This window comes from Lonchura striata, chromosome 4 (genome assembly GCF_050655825.1).
Source record: "Lonchura striata isolate lonStrDom1 chromosome 4, ASM5065582v1, whole genome shotgun sequence".
Taxonomy (NCBI): Eukaryota; Metazoa; Chordata; class Aves; order Passeriformes; family Estrildidae; genus Lonchura; species Lonchura striata.
In genome coordinates, this window is record NC_140706.1 from 31442501 (window position 1) to 31460105 (window position 17605).

The following is a 17605-nucleotide window of genomic DNA, read 5'->3' on the forward strand; positions in this document are numbered from 1 at the left end:
CTCCCCTCCCCAAGCCAGGGAGGGAGGGAGGAGAGAGAGAGAGAGAGAGAGAGAGAGAGAGAGAGAGAGAGAGCTGCTCTGGCATACTGCAGGGAGAAGGCAAACCCTCCCACTGAGATGTTCAGCCTGGACTCTGCCTGCCTGGAATGGAATGGAATGGAATGGAATGGAATGGAATGGAATGGAATGGAATGGAATGGAATGGAATGGAATGGAATGGAATGGAATGGAATGGAATGGAATGGAATGGAATGGAATGGAATGGAATGGAATGGAATGGAATGGAATGGAATGGAATGGAATGGAATGGAATGGAATGGAATGGAATGGAATGGAATGGAATGGAATGGAATGGAATGGAAGAATGGAATGGAACAAAAATATATATATATACATGGAACAAACAAACAAACCCAAAGCAAGAAAACACCATGGAGGGAAGGAAGCCACAGGAGTGAGGGGGCGCACACCTCCCCCCCCCACCCCGCACCCCCAGCTTTGTGCGCGGCTCTCGCTGGCGCCGCGTGTGTGTGTGTGTGTGTGTAGCCGCGGGCTGCCGGCCGCCTGCTGATCGCCCTCGGCCGCCTCCTCCTCCCCTCCCAGCCTGGAATGGAATGTGGGCAGGGTGATGGAATGGAATGGAATGGAATGGAATGGAATGGAATGGAATGGAATGGAATGGAATGGAATGGAATGGAATGGAATGGAATGGAATGGAATGGAATGGAATGGAATGGAATGGCAGGGGGCGGGGGCGGGGCGCCGGGGGCGGCCCGCCCCGGCGGCCGCCCCGCCCGGCCGCCCCTTTGGCCTGGCCGCCGCCCGCCCCCCGGGCTCCTTCTCCGTCTCGCTGGGCGCCGGGCGCGGGGCGCGGCCCCCGCCGGACGGGGGTCGCGGGCTGGGGGCCGGCGGGGAGCGGCGCAGCCTGGAGAGAAGGGAGCCCGCCCCCAGGGCCGCCGCCTTCATGTCCGGCTGGCACCGGAGCCCCTTCCCGGCGCCGCAAGCCCTGCCGAGGGGCCGGCAGCCTCCGGCGGGACTGCCCTGGCTGCGGCCCGGCAGGCGTTGCTAAGCGAAACAAACCCCGCCGGGCACGCTCCGCCCTGGGCGGCAGCACCGCGCCGGCGGAAGGCCCGGCAGCGGCCCCCAGCCGCTGCGCACCTGCGGGGCGCCGGGCACAGACCGCTGCCACCGGAGAGCCGGGCGCACGAAAGCGTGGGATTTCCCTGCCGTCAGAATCCCGTCTAATATTAAGGGACAAAAACGAAGCCCGCCTGCCAGGGCAGCAGGGCCCTCTTCACACATCTGTGCGTATGAAGGGCTTAACCAGAAGCGGGGAGTGAGAGCGACCCAACCCAGCAAGCACATCTTTATCACCATGCCAGAGGCAGAAAGGAGCTGTGTGGAATCAACAGCTAGCGTGCTTTTAAAGACACTCCCAGCCATCCTAGGCAATCTGGAGAGCAGTAGTGGGTGACAGTGGTATAAGACAGACAGGTGAGGGCACACGGGTTGTCTGCCTGGTTGAACAGAAATATAAGCACACCAGCAGCAGTTTTGGAACACTGTAATGTTTAGTATTATGGACAATGCAAACTGTGCCAGCTCAGAACATGACCGGTCACGTGGCCCTTGGAGTGCCCAAAAGAACAGCACAGGCTGAAAGCTAGACCTGTTGCTTTAAACATATGAGCCCCAGGATCATACATCAAACAACTAGTTGGATGTACATACTATCAATTTTAAGTTGGCAGCTGCTGGTCCACAGCAACCAAGGATACAAAGTGAGGAATTTTATCCCTGCTCTGTCTTCCTAGCACATCAAGGAGTGCAATGAGCCAGCAGAGAGAGCACACAGAACACCAAGTACAGAACTGAGATTTGAAACTGGGGCATTCCTGGCCTTTTTCTTACAAACCAGAATAAATATATTCTGACAAAACCTCATGGACTGGTGTACTTAAATCGAAGAGCAGCACAATCTGAATTTATGCCTACCATGGTGAAAAGCCCCGACTGAGCCACAGTGAAAGTAGCATAATTGAGCTCATTGGCAGGTAGTATATTTATCTCAGCTATATATATATGAACATCACTGTAACTTGTTCATTACTCCCTGTGTCCTGGTTCTGGCCAGGATCAAGTTAATGTTTGCAGTAGCAAGGAGGGGCATGGCTAGGGCCCTGAGATAACTCTATGTCACATCAAGCACTAGGGGCAGGGGTACTTTGTATTCCATGTAGTAAGAACTCACAGGTGAATCAATCACCTCTCCTGTACACTCTGTTATTAATATTGTTCATGTTATTGTTTGGGTTTTGTTTCATTGCTTTTTCAAGTAAATTGTTCTTATCTCAACCCATGATTTTTACCTTTTGTGCTTCCAGTTCTGCTCTCCAGCCTACCAGGGGGAGGGAGGAGTGAGTAAGCAGCACATGGTTTAGGATACTAAATTGGGGAATACTATTGCTAAACCATGATACCCTGTCATTCAAGATCTGCAGAAACAGTCAGGTTCCACTCCAAATCTCCAGACTTGAGCATTCTGCCTCACTCAAGTCCTTTACATATTCTGCTTTCAATACAAATAGCTCGTCTTTAATCCTACGTAATATCTTTGATATTTCAAGTTTGGAACTTCGAACTTTTGATTTATTTGGTGTTCAGCTCATCAGCAAATCAGCATTATATAATTTGATGCTGCAAAAGAGACTGCCCAGCTAAGACACAGACTGAATCCTGAAAGCACTTACAACTCTTAGCCATGGTAAACCCATTTATTTATTCTCAATAAAATTTTCAAACAAATCTATAGGAGCAGACCAGAAGTAAGTAACTTGCAGAAAAACAGGGAAAATGTATAGGAAAATTTTATGTATGTTGTAACTGATGATTACAACTGGCCCTGTGATTATTACTTCTGTGCCTTTTTTTATGCATTATGAACCTTTTTTTTTTTTATTTTATACATTGTGAACCTTTATAATGTCTTTTACTGTGGTAATTATTTTAAACTGAATCTAGGTACTAAAATAGATGTTTTAGAATGTATTCATCGTATTTGTTTATAATTTAAAGAGATTTTTCATTCATCACCACATACTTCTTGTTTGTATTCCTAAAACAAAACAAAGCATTTATAAGATTTTTTTTCACTGTTCTGAAACCAATTTTGGGGGCTTTTGCAGTAAAATAGAAACAACTTTATGAATTTAGACATGCTGCCATTTGTCAGGCTCTGAGGGTCAGAAAAGACCATTAGATAATCTAGTCTGACCTCTTGTATCACATTCCACGGCAGAATTTCTCCATGTGTTCTCTTCATCTTTATGTCATTTTTAATATCCATGTGAATACTAATAATATCAATTTGAACTACTAGCATTTTCTAAACAATTTATATTGATGTGGAAAGAGAAATTCTGCTGCTATGTGTCATTGCAGATTTAGGATAGGAACCCTCTTACACATTAGTCTTTAAGTAAGAGAACAAACAATTGACATGGTGCATACCTGGTACACCATAATTACCAACTTGCCTCCTCAACTTTCATGGCCTAAGCATAAAGAAAGAATTTGTCACTTCGCCTGAAAAGGTCAGAAAGATGAGATGAAAGAATCACAATGGGGATAATCCTATTACTGTAATTAAGGAATCATCAGCTATCACTTCAGCTGTAAACAAAGCCTGTTTTGTTTTCAGTCAGGACTTCCCGAGCAAGTGAAGACAACTGCACCCCCTTCATTATTCCAGTGCATGAAAAATCCTATTTCACTAATTATTTGTCTTGTTTGAGTTTTTATCATCATGGGACATAGGAAATCTATTAAAATCCAATTTTTTATCTACACATATAGCAAGCAATGAGAAAAGCTGCTTAAAATGTGAAGTATAGAACTGTTTTCTAAAGCAGTAAAACAGCATTCTTGTAGCAATAGTGGTATTGAAGTTGATGAGGGAAATGCTAGGGGGAAAAAGTAATTTAAAAATATTCCTGAGCTATTGAAGGATCACAGACCTACTAAAAGCTGACAGTTTTAAGAAGTCCTTGCAGCAGCAATTAAATATTAACAAAAATATACAAATTACTGCCTTGTGTCTAATTTACAATCACTTGTGCTCAGACTCACCATAAAATTTTAGCCAGTGTTAAACATTATAAACACTCTTGCTCAGCCTCTGGTCACTCCAGATCAAGCCACTAGCCCATATGTTTGAACCTTAATGCCCTAGCAATTGCCATCTAGCCCACATTCCTGTAAAATATGCTCAGGAAAAAATCAAACTAGCTTAATATTCGAGAAATAAACTACATAATTCTATCTGATTTTTTTACAGTTTTCTTTTTAGCTATCAATAGCTAAAAGGAATAAAAGGAAACAAAAAAATTAAAATTATTCTAGTTTTGAAATTTTTTCCCACTTCACCTCTAACTGTGGTCACAATAATGGTTCTGATACAATTTAAAATTATTTCTTTGTTTTTGTGGTTATTGCTTTACCAGTAGCATTTTTTTTTGTAATGAAATTGCAGTAGCACCACTTTCTCCACAAAGTTATCTTTGTTATATTATAAAAATTATATTATAAAAATATCTGTGCCTTTATTCATTTTATATAGGTGCAGTAGCTGTACCTTGTCCATGCTTCACATTAATTCCAAGTTCTGTGTAGAGGCCCACATATAGTTTCGTATGCATTCTAAGAATCAAGGTGACATGTCTCAGTGTTAATGTCCTGCCACCTCTCTGAATTTCACCAGAGAAGAGCAAAATTTTTTTTCCTGATACCAAATTTATTAAATCAATTGACTCATCAGCCTGAAAGTCACTTTTTGATAACAACCAGTATTAGCCCACCAGAAGGCATAATCACAAAGGTTTTAAAACTCACTTTGAAACTCACTTTTGAACTGCAAATTCTTGTTTTGAATTACAGAAGTAATTTTCTGTGTTACTTACTGTGTTTCACAAGGAAAGCTTTCCAGCTGGGGGTACTGAATCCCCATGTTTCAAAAGCAAGAAGTAGTGTCCACTCTAGTTTCTACAAAGAATTTACTGTTTTATCATTAAAGTATTTTCTTTTGTATATCCCCTTAGAGAGTCTGTCTTTTCTACCCTATATAATTTAATAGATCAGTGATTCTCACTGCTTTTCAGAATTTCTACCACATTTTTAATACACTGATTGAAATTACTATCCACCATGATCCCTTTTAACATCACTTCAGTGCAGCTGAATTAAAATATCAGCAAAAATATGAATATAAACAAATAAATTTAAATTATATTGACACTTACATATATTTACAGGGTGACAAACTTTTTCAGACCTTCATGAAAGGCTTGCTAGTTTTCCAGTGGTAGAAAATATACAATAAAATGACCCCATAATTCAAATCTGTAGTTCAAAAATCAGTGCACTTTACTTTGACATTTAAGTGCCATCACCAAGTGCTGATGAAATGCACTGATTCGTTCCTTCTGGGCTGGCCAGTTCAAGATGCAGCGAGATCTGAACATTCCTCTTCTCAGGTGAAGTGCATGATATAACTTGTAATCTTGGATATCATCGAGAAAGATCAGTATGATGGAGTCCCGACTTTGTTCAACAGCTTGCTGAAGAGCATGATACACCTTGAAACTGAAGCAAAAATAAGACAAAAATCAATGTTTTCTATTATGTGACAGAAAAAGAAAACACAAACAGTTCTTAAAAGGGGTCTTAATGTCTGTTTTGTGATATAAAATGGTTATTACTTTTCTTAAATTAATTGCCTGTAATGAAAAAAAAATGCTCTAAAAATATAACTTACATCTACTGATTAGCAAAATCTCTTTCTTTACAAGACCACTATAAAAGAATGGTGAAAAGACTAATTTAAAGGCAAACAAAAATCATCTTTGGGTGCTAGTAGTCTCACTCATTGTTGCTTTTCTTCAAATGTGTAATTTTAAGGAAAGCAATCTGCAAAGGTGTCAGTCTGACTTTTGGGAAACAAACCCCAACCAACCAAAACAAAACAAAAGACCCCCCAGCAAAAAAAAACTACAAAAGCAAAAAGAAACCCAGCAAATCAACAAACAAAAAACCCCCAAAAAACCACAACAAAAAAAAAAAAACAAAAACCCCAAACAAATAAATCAAACAAAAAAACACAAAAAACACCCAAGAAAATGACTACAACATTGACTTAAACATTTAAATGTACTCTACTGTATGTGTGAAACAATTAACTTTATTAACTTAGGAATTATTCTGAAGTTACAATATATTAGATAAATATATTGAAGTAGAGTTTGAGTGGGTATTGTTCATTAAATGCTATTTTTTTAAAATTACAGTTAAAAATTATCTTGTTAAAATATCTTTTAAGAAATTTTTCCCCTTACACATAAAATTTTATATGCTACTCACTTTTTACACCAGGGATCCTGTAAAAGGTGTTCAGTCACAACAACAATAATCTTCCTGCTCATTTTTATGCTGTTAATTGTGGCTTCAAATTCAGATACACCTGCTTCAAAATCCCGTTCTTCTAAACAAAACTTAATTTCAAAGTGGTTATTTTTTTCTAGAGACATGAAATTTTTAGACACCCAATTCTTGTCCTCTCTTGCATGAATAACATAGGCATCATAATCATACTGTTCCTGTTGTCTCTCAAATTCTTTAAAGCCAAGAATTCGATTGACTAAAACATTCCAGTAGAAAGCTATTCTCCACCCTTCAAAATGGATGGTAAGAACAATAAAAATGAACAGCATCACAATAGTGGTAGAGATCACAAAAAGAAGTTTAAATGGAGCACTGTCTTTGCAGGCTGTACTATCAAAATACAAAACCAGACTACCATGATATTTAGGTGGGGTGTTGCAAATGTACTGGGACCTCAATCCAGGTATATCTACTTGTGTCTCATTAAGCCAATCAGCAAACCAAGCAATGCTTTCACAGGTACAATCAAAGGGATTGGAATCCATCTCTAGTTTTCTCAAGCTCCTGAAAGGTGGGCCAAATACTTTTTCTTCAACTGAGGTTATCAGATTTTTCTGAAGGTTCAATGAATTCAGAGAGGCTTGGTCATCAAACAGAGTTGCTGGAAGCAAATTCAAATTATTTGATCCTAAATCCAAGTGTTTTAATTGAAACAGACCCTTGAAAACCTGAACTGGAATTTCATCAAGCCCATTTGATTTTAAATTAAGAATTCGCAAATTGGGAAGACCTTTTAAAAAAAGAACAGGGCCACCCGGATTTGCATGTTTCCAAAGCCGGGCTAAATTATTGTGCTGCAAATCCAGGATGTCAAGTTTGTCAAGACCATCAAACAAATCTTCTTTTATGTTTGCTATGTTGTTATTGCTGATGTCCAGGACAGTCAGGTTTCGCAGACGATGAAAAGGTGAAGGAGAAAGTTCCAGATTACTGCAGCCTACCTTCCTCAGCATCAGTTTTCTAAGGCTTGGGACAAAAATAAATGATTCACTTTTCAAAGTCAAGTTTTTATTATAGGAAAGATAAATATCTTGTATATTATTGAGACCTTTAAACTCATGACCTGTAAGCTGTTGACTAATTTCATTGAGACCAAGATCAAGAATTTTCAGGTGTCCCAGGGAAGAAAATGCCTCACTTTCTATTGTAGAGATTCTGGTTTTTGTGAGGTTGAGAACCTGTAAGCTAGAATTAGTAAGTGATGAAAATGTTTTATTAGTTATTCTTTGTAAGTTTATGTTGCAGTTGCAGAGACTCAGATATTTCAGGTTGTTCAGACCTGTGAACATATTAGCAGTAATTCGTGGAAAATTGTTATTATCCATTATAAGGTACTCCAGGTGGTACAGCCAATGAAAAGAAAAGTCTTCAATTTTCCCACTAAGTGAGTTTACGAGATTCAAATGTTTAAGGCTGGATAATCCATAAAATAAACGTGAAGATACATGAATATTATTAATCTTCAGGTTTAAGTATTGTAAACTTGAAAGCCACTGAAATGAGTCATTTTCTATGAGTGAGAGAGAATTTTGGGAAAGGTTTAAAATTGTAAGATTTGTTCCTTGCAGTCCCTGGAAGGTTGACTTGCCAATGTAGGAAAGTTTCACATGGCTCAGTGAGAGGTTTCGAATCTCTGTGTTTGATAATTCTGTACAAAGTTTCTTTGTGCGATTTTCACCAAGTTCAACATTGTTCAGTACGAGGCCAGACAAATTTCCAATTGTATGGAAACATCCCGTATGAAACTGAAAGGACAAGGAAAAAAAAAGTATTGCGCTAAACAAGGGGATTATGTAAGAAAGTTGAACAATAAAACAAAATATTGGAAAGGCTTTCAACTGTGATTTTCATGCAGAATAGAACTCCTACACTCAGACTGCTTCACAGCCAAGCTCAAACAAACACTTTGGAGTTTACACTTCTTGTGACAATGCTTCTATCATTTATAACATGATTATTATAAATCTGAGTAGTTTTATTTTAGAAGATAGAAAGTGGCTTAGTGAGATGCAAGTTTGCATCCAACAACCAAAACTCCTTCTCTAGAAGTATCTTGAAATTTTTGATATCTTTCTTCAGCTTTCTTTTATTGACATAGGTATACTAATTTACTAGTTATTAGGTCTGCAGACAGACAAGAAGAAACCCATTTTCTCTGTGCAAGCTGAAGTTACTATGAAATCTAATACTACACACTTGTTTTCACAATATGGATCACAAGCTTTTATCATAGTCTTATCCTCTCATCTTGATTAAGGTATCAGCTGATGGATTAATTACTCCATTTTTCAGAATGATTCAAATGCAAAAGGCTGCTTTTTAGAGAGCAGTACTGTAAAACCAGAACAGCTGAAAGTGGCACAAAGTAGCAGTGCCCAATAAAGGAGTAGTGCCATTTACTCATTCACACCCTGTACCCTTATGCCAGAATAGCTCTACATGCAGTCACACAGTGAACCAGGTAGGGAAGCAGTTTGGCTACAAGCTAACCAAGTCAAAATATCTGTAGAGTTTCCCCAGTGATCCAGTGCATAGCCTCATAAAAGTTGGTATCAAAAATAGGGTGGCCAAGCAAAATAGGATGGTGGGATTCACTCTTAGCACTGATACAAACTTATACCACCTTAAAATATTATTGTAGGTTCAATGTACATACTTTTTAGAGATCAATCAACTGGAAACAAAGCAAAAGAAACAAACAAAAAAAACCACCAAACAAACCAAGGAAATTCAATGCATAATTAGTATTTGTATGCTGAGCATGAACCAGTTTAGAATTGCCATATTTAACCATCACTCTTCAAAGAATCATAACACTGAGATGCAGGTCAGAGAGCACAGTGAGATAGATGGAAGACAAAGCACCCATGTGTTTTTTTGGTTTTTTTTAAAGAGTGAGTATATGTTTCTGGAATGATAATTTCTCTGGTCTTTCCACAGCCACAAGCTGAATGCTCTCTTTGATTAACTGGGAAGTGAAACCTATATTGTATAAGCAGACTTGCATAGTACCACACTTTTTACCCACTTAGAAAGTGTGCCAGCCCTTCACGTTCAGCATGTGTAGAAAAAGTTCTGCATGTAAGGATTCTTAGAGCATCTAGATCTAGGTCTTGCTTGAGACCTCTGATCTACATGGAACCAGCCTATATGAAACCAGCCTGTGCCAATTTCAGTGGCAAAACAATAATTCTGTAAATCACTGCTGGAGGTCAGGAGTAATGCTATATAAAATAGAATGGGTTTTGGACCTCAGTGGATCAAAATTGTAATGTAAATGCCATACAATCATAATAGGTAAATCAAGATAGTTCCATCTTATACTTACACCTGTTACATTTCTGTTTAAATGCTTCCTACCTCTTTTAGTGGATTTGATGACAAATCTAGGCTATTCAATGAGGTGTTGCTAAGAAAACTGAAGTCTTCTTTTTTCAACTCAGTGATTTGGTTGCCACCCAACATGAGCTCATGGAGTTTCTCCAACTGTTGCTCCAATCCTAAATTGGCTGACTTTAAAGAATTATGAGAAAGGTCCAAAATATTCAAGTTCTGAAGAGAAGATGCAAGAAAAAAATGTATAAAAATACTTTTAAAATATTTATTTTATGTAATACACAAAAATATTTAGGAATATTTCATTAGAGTATAACCGATTAGAAATTAATTGCAATACTACACTTTAAATAAATTTGTAATACAGAAATGGAAGCTTTCAAGCTCCTGCTGGAAGAAGTATTCTATATCTTTCACACTAGTAACTATAATGGTATTAATGCTATTAACCTGCTAAAGTATCCACTGCAAACCAGATTTACTTAAAGTTCCTTAATTCACTGAAGGCCCCCCACCTCAGATAAAATGATAAATGCAAAAGCCTACAGGTGGCTGCAGTTACAACTACTGCAGTACTAAACATTGCATTCCATGCTTTTTCAGCATGGTCCAGCCCTGTAAATGCAATGAGGAAGGTGAAGTTCCCAGCATGGAATCTGACTGCACTCTTGTATATAGTTGTGTCAGCAGTCCTACCATGCAAGCAATGTACACTTCATGCAACTGAACTGGAATACTGAGTTTAGCAGGAACCTTCAGACCTACTCAAAAACCACGTGCGTATTCATTGGAACACTGAGTGACAATTAGCCACCAATCTCTGCCACAGACAAGAATATTTAACCACATGTAAACTACCACAGAAAGCAAAGGTACAATTAAAAACATTTTTACTCTTTCTCAATTTTTTATGTCCTTTGAGACACTACATTCAGCCTAAGCACTGGCCTTCCTGGCTTGAATACTTAAACGTCAATAGAATTTAGGCTACCAGCTAAGATTCAGGCAGCTCAGATTCCACAGCATCCACTTTGCTATTCTCATCATCTGCTGCTCCTACTCACTCAGTACATACCCTGCATGGAGAGGTGCTTCAAAGGAATGCAATACAGAAAAAGGAATGGAGAGCATTGACTCACAAAGATGACTGAGACTCCAACATGCTGAAACAGAAGAAGCCACAAGGCTTCTTCATCAGCAAAAGTCAGTGAAAGATTATATTTTGGGTATTTTGAGATACCAAGACAGCAGTACTGTATATGCACAGGAAAATACAGTAATTTGCCCATTTATACTTTATTTACATAAAAAGGTGCATTTCTAACTCTCACCTTCAAGGTTTTGAAAGGATCATTTTTTATACTTAGTTTGTTGTATCCCAGATTGAGCTCGATCAGGTTGGTGCAGGAAGCAAAGACTCTGTCAGGGAGCTTACACAATTGATTATGTTCTAACTTCAGAATCTGCAACAGAGGCACATTTTGGCACAATTCTGGTTGCAGTTTAGAGATGATGTTGTAGCCTGCATTCAAGTAAACCAGCTGGCTGTACTTGGTCAGATTTGCAGAACCTAGATGTTTTAGCTGATTATGAGAAATGTCCAAACTCGTTATATTGTTTGGAAGATCAGAGGGAATTTGAGTCAGCTTTAGGTGACTGCAGTCAGCCATTTCATTTTGGATATGACATTGCTTTCCAGCTGGTGCACACGGCCAGAAGACAAACATCAGTCTGACATATAAGCTGCTCCACCAAAGAATAGCGTTTCGCATCATTCTATCTGCAAAGGCAAAATGAACACTGCAAATTACAATCATTTTGACATGACTTGTATCTTCAACTGAAGGCTAAGCAAGCAAAGCTTAAAAAATATGTGATTTCATAGTGAGCAAACAGTGCTTTTAACCCATTAATTTTTTTCTGTATTTATTTCTGCAGAAGAGTTATGTCTAATAATCTCCCTAAATAAAGACTTTTATCTAAAAGCAATAATATTGTCTTGCATAGAAATAGGTATGTTCAAAAAGTTACCAACTTTATCTATTATCGATGAAAATTCCAGTCACTTTCTCTTTTCTGATTAATTTTGCATTGCTTTAACATTACTAAAATACAATAAATATGACAAATTGTACATAAGCTTCCCGTGTTAGTAACTGATTGCTGAGCTTAATTACATGTAAAATATTTGTAGTTATATCCAATAAAAATATGTAATATACCACTTCTTTCTTTTACTGTTCTTGCCAGTTTTTATTTTACAAATCAATCACACAAAATTCTGTCGTACCGTCTTATAGAGAAAGAAGGAATACCAGGCTAAAGAGACATAAATGAGAAAGTAAGAACACAGAAAATAAATCAGTAACAACCTAATCAGAGAAAGAAATGGAGAAGAGCCAAGGTGTAGAGGAGATATTGACCATAGATTCAATACATTTATCCAAATACTTTCAGGAAAACTTATATCTTCAAGGATTTATATACTCCACCCCATGTTTTTTTTGTCATTTAGATTAGCAGATCAACATTGAAACTCTAATTTTCAATGACTCTACCTGTTTTATCATTACCTTTCTAATGAATCTTAGGTTTTTTCATATTTTGTTCATTTTCCATTTAGTATCCATTAGATTTAAATTCACCTGGTGGTCTTGTAATGAAATTTTACTGCACAAGGAAGAAAATTAATTCCGTATATATTCTGACCAGAACAGAGCTGTAAGAGCTCAGAAGGGTTTGACTACCCTTGTGAGTCATAGAGCTTGTCTAATTAAATGGCATTTCTTCTAATCAAAAGAAGAGTCTTCTGTATCTTCTAAATTATTCTCTACAGAATTAATCTTTAATAGAGGAAGAACACACTTTGTGAGTGCTTGCCAGAATGTTTTTTTCATGCTGTAGCAGAGGACAGTAAGCTTATGTTCCTGTCTTAAATTTTTTCTTTTTTAAAAAATATAAAGCTTATACTTTCAACCCTGATGCTTAAAGTGTCTCCACAGTCTTGCTACACACATATCTGTTTGGCTGCCTGGCAAGAAACTTGGAACCCACCTACCAACCTCAATTCACCAATTAGTTCAGGCTCAGCAGGATGGGCTCCCAGGCAGAGAAGGATATTAGTGCCTCAGTACAGGACAGGCTATAGATGGGAATAAACCTGCCTAGACTTAGTAGGAAGCTAGAAGAGCTTCTCAAAAGACTAAACCATGGGAAGTGTGAGCTTTCTTACTTCTACAGCTCCCATTTTCCTGTGCCAGGAACCTGTGTTTAATTAATATGATCAAGCTTTGAGCACAGGAAACAATGAAACAAGAAATGAGAAGAGAAATTAAACCATCACCTTTTTATAGAAAAAAGGAAAAAATTCTTCATAACTGATGTTTTCTAAAGACACAAATTTCCACTAGCATAACAAAACACTCTAAGGAGTTGACACTGCAACCTGCAGCCAATTAGGAGCTTAGCAGGTCAGACCCCAGCAGAGTGTGACTCCATAGCTGACCTGCCTTTTCAGAAGGTATGCATTAGGACTGCTCCAGTGACAAAAAATCACATTATAGTGGCCAGAGATTAACCTTATGGCTGCCTTTTTGGGAACAACCTGGTCATTTAAGGAGAGACAGTTGTATAACCCAGTGAGAGTGGAGGTACAAGCAAGGGATAGAGGGACACAAAGCACTGCAAAGGCACACATAAAGGACTACAAAAGATGGTTTAAAAGGAACCTTAATGAAAAAAACAATTCCCTGCTGGGTACTGAGTGTCAGGCTGCCCCACAAGCTGCAACTCTCATAGCCTGGCTCTCCACTCATCTGCCACTGGTTATTGGGGAAGAGGAGGGGATAGCAAACTCTTGGTCCTGCAGACAGCCTGGCCTGCTATGGCTGCTGCCAAACACACAACCCGTGCCCCCAGCTGAGAAAAATAAAGCACCACTTGTCCTGCCTCTTTCCTCTGCACCTCAAATGCTGGAAACAATAAGGAAAACACAAGGGAAGCTATCTGTGACAGAAGCTTGCATCCTGGTCTGCATCATTCTCAGGGTTTGTTTTAGGGTGATCAGATAGCTGCTGGCCTCTGCAGCAATTGTTGCCAGCTCACCTTTAAATTGGAAAGGCGGAAAAATGTACTGCGCAGTCACAAAACAGGTTCTTTAGCTGACTTCCAGCGAGGCCTTTTCCTGGTTTTTTCATTGCAAGAAATCTGGAACCAGCTTTAGGTGTTTTAGCTTTGTGTTCTTTTGTTTAGGGGTCCAGCGAAGAAAGCACACGCCCATTATCAAATTTCAGGGACAGCATTTCAGACGGGCAAAAGAAAGAAATACAGTTTTAACATTATGAGCAAGAACTTTAAAAACTGGCATTGATTTGGCTAACTTGCAGGTGAAGAGAAATCCAGGATCAAGGATATCACCCAAACTCCTGAGCAGCACCTTGCCTTTGCAACTCGATAGTCACATTTATTACTATGAAGTGAAGAATTTTACCGACTCACCTCTGCGGGCTTTATCCTTTTGTGTCTGGAAGCATCCCACCTCTGCACTAGTTTCTTAGCACACGAAAACCACGAGGAAACACTGCGCCCAGGGTGGGAAGAAGTGAAACCGAAAGCGCGGCCGGGCGCAGCGACGGAAGCGGGAGCGGCGGGGCCGCGGGATGAGCATCCCGGGCAGCGGCCCCGGAGATGAAGGAAAGCGTCAGAGGTGCTGAGGGCGCTTATAGCTCCCAACCTCACACTCGGGCTGCTGCAAGTGGTTGCTGACCGCAAGTAAACGGGTTGAAACACACAGATTTGTCACGCATGAGCAGCATCATCACACGATCCTATTTAAAACTCAGTTACAATTTATCCCTGGCTATTTCCAGTGTCTCCGAAAGTCCTCAAGGACATATTCCAAAAAGCCTATAGCCTGACCGACAGCTTACACACATAGGAATATTAGTTTTTAAAGTAGAAACAGCAACAACATTTCCTACAGAGCCATGCACAGTATTCCCTTTAAAAGGGAATTTGATTATGTGAGATAGTGATATATGTCATTTCTAAGAGAGAAAATAAAATATTTTGTGTTTAAAAAAAAAAAAAAACAACGAACCGACAAATTGTTTTTAAAAGTCTAGGTTTCAGGTACAGCTTTCAGATGTGTGTCCTCTTCATACTGTTTGGTATCTGTGTGTCCCTGCTTTCCAAAGGACCTGACCATCAGTTTCCTGGAGGAGACTTTCTCAGGACCAGCTTCTGGACATGACAAGATGTGCTATTGCTTCAACTACATTGGCATTCATGAATATTCTGCAAATCTGATCCAGCTATACGTAGGACACACCAACAGCTGAAGTCACCTAACACTTTTAAGTAATTGTACAGTCTCCTCTTAAGTGGGAGGGGAAGAGTGAGTAGCTGCAGACTAACCCAGAAAAGAATAAAGCTGGGCTTTGATTCTTCATTGGAAGTGTTTGATATTATAACCTGCAGCAATGTGTTAACTGCCTGCCCATCAAGAGTTCGGGGTGGGGGGGGGGGGGGGGGTGGGGAGGGAGCTTGTGCTGGTTTCTTCTCTAAATCTGGGACTACCAGCATATCTGCTGTGGAGGAGGCTGGATAGGAGATGGGCTGGGTAACAAAGAGGTTGAGGTCCTTACTTCCTATTTCTGTTCTCTGAATTCTTTCAGCAATTGCCAAATATAAATTAATTTTTATTCTTGGAGTTGAGACACAAACTGAGACAGAACTAAAATCCTTTGGAGCTGAAAGGCTCTAAAGCCTTTCATTCCCATTTCACAGTTAAACCTTGATCCTCCCTTTCCTCTTGGTGTGGGAAGAGTAATTTTCTGTTCTATGCTGTCCAGTGTGCTCATGTCAGGATAAGGCCATTTGATCAGAAGGACAGCCAGCTGAAGAGGATTTTTCGCTTTGTGTGTTGTAATTCTGCTGCTTTAGAACATAGAAGATCACACTGATGGTAAGAAACATAATAATTAACAACATTTGTGGATCACTATTCCAGCATAGTAATGCTCTCAGGTATTTTCTCTCTACCTACACCATACTCATAACTACAGATAAAATGTGGTTTTTGATCTTACCTCACAATTTATTGCTTCTCAAAACTCTCTTCCCTATAGACATAGGACACTATTAGGAAGTTACAATGGAGGAAAACCATCTAATGCTGGTGAAGCCATTCATTTTTCTACTAAGGCTTTTCCAGCACTCTAGCCTTACAAAAATATCAGTGGCTCGGGGAGACAACAGCACATGGATGGTCAGAATCTCCACTTTTTTGGAGCTCTTGCACTGGAGGTAAGAAAATTTATTTTAGTACAGAAAATCTCAAAGCCATGAAGCTCTTGAAAACATTTTAGAGTGAAATTTACAATGCCACCAAGATACACCATGCAAGATACACTCTAGGGCATACAGAACCAGTGCAGATTCAGAAAGTATGGTTGGAAGTTCTGAGGCAGACAACAAAGTGATACATTTGTGCTTACTTCAGCAGTGCTCAATCCCATCAGGTTCCCAAGTTGCCATAATTCCACTGTGTAGCCTGCTTAACCCTACACTTATTTCAAGTGCTGGAAAGAACATGACAGCACATAATGGAGGGCACACTTAAGCAATCCACATGTCCAGAGAATAATTTAGAAAAAAAGCAGCACAATAATTAAGCAATGGTATTCACAGTGGGGTTAGGGTAAGCTTGAGTGAGGTGGTTCTGAATGGTGACAAAACCCAGTCAGGCAGAATACTGGGGATGTAGCCATTTCACTTACATGTTTAAGGGCAGAGTAACCAGCTGCTGCACAGACCCAGCTTAAGCTTATGCAGTCTATAAATGCAGAAGGGTGGGGATGTGCATGCAGTATCTCACAGAACACTGCCAGAGCTAACATGCCACCAAAACTGAGGCTAGGAGAAAAGGAAGTCTACTGATCTTACCTGATCTTGAGATACAAAAAAGTGTATTACCTTAGCACATGGGTAAGTTAAATACACTGGGGCTTCAGTGTTTTTGTAACCTGCAAGTCACACTGCAAGCATCAGGGAGACCTAAACTGAGAGAATACATGCTGACACTTCCAATGACTATCAGCCACTCAAAAGGTGAAAGCACCTTTTGTTGTGGTTGGATTCAGACATCCTATGCAGCAATGAACAGGTTCGTGGAAATAGAATTTAAAGATGTCTGGAAGTGAGCACAGCTACCAGGAGAGAGAAAGTAGGAAAGAGCAGACATGAACACTAAAGATCTGAGTCAAGTCTTGACAGGGGACTTCCTGCAACATCAAGGCAGATAGAAGGAACAACAGTGTGGCAGACCAAGTTAGCTTGGATGTGCCTCCTGAGACAAGAATAGATGCTTCTTTTCGTGTGATTATGTGAATTTGGCTAGGTTTTACTGTGCTGTTGTATCTAGTAGGTCATGTGACTTTTAAATGCACTAGTTCCTCTAAGGCTGCTCAGTCAATACTGCTAATTTTACAAGTCATAAAAATTAAATTATATTAGATTTTTGTGACACAAAAATGGAAAAGAGTACCTGGGGATTCACAGGCAGAATATGTTCACTAGCATCCTCCCAAACCTCAAAGACAGAAGAATTTACTTCCATGTATTTCTTTGTTTAATTCCTCTTGTGGACTAAAAATGTGTTTGTGAATGAAATTTGGGAACATGACCTGGGCAGGTAGCTGAGAACTCAGCCATTGTTTGGGATTTAAGGTATCTAGTAGCCAGCCAAGAGCAGTGGCTCTGACTAAAGTGCTTA

The 17605-nt window shown here is 39.6% G+C and overlaps 1 protein-coding gene across 2 annotated transcripts; it reads right to left on the reverse strand.

Annotated features, from left to right (window-relative positions):
* Positions 1 to 2755: 2755 nt before the first annotated feature.
* Positions 2756 to 14644, reverse strand: TLR3 (toll like receptor 3). Of its 2 annotated transcripts, XM_021556089.4 has the most exons (6): positions 14329 to 14644; positions 13936 to 14071; positions 11163 to 11611; positions 9856 to 10047; positions 6415 to 8240; positions 2756 to 5640 (listed from the first exon to the last, which is right to left on the reverse strand). In XM_021556089.4, the coding sequence occupies exons 3-6, from the start codon at positions 11604 to 11606 to the stop codon at positions 5412 to 5414; spliced, it is 2691 nt and encodes an 896-aa protein (XP_021411764.3). In that variant the 5' UTR covers positions 11607 to 11611; positions 13936 to 14071; positions 14329 to 14644; the 3' UTR covers positions 2756 to 5411. The 2 variants fall into 2 exon arrangements, with proteins under 2 accessions (XP_021411764.3, XP_085434827.1); XM_085578701.1 differs by lacking the exon at positions 13936 to 14071 and having other exon boundaries at positions 14329 to 14642.
* Positions 14645 to 17605: the final 2961 nt, after the last annotated feature.

Coding starts and splice junctions, on each gene's coding strand:
- TLR3 (XM_021556089.4), bottom strand. CDS start 11,606: ATGATGCGAAACGCTATTCTTTGGTGGAGCAGCTTATATGTCAGACTG. Junction 8,241..9,855: donor CATCAAATCCACTAAAAGAG/GTAGGAAGCATT, acceptor TTGTCCTTTCAG/TTTCATACGGGATGTTTCCA. Junction 5,641..6,414: donor CAGGATCCCTGGTGTAAAAA/GTGAGTAGCATA, acceptor TTTTTGCTTCAG/TTTCAAGGTGTATCATGCTC.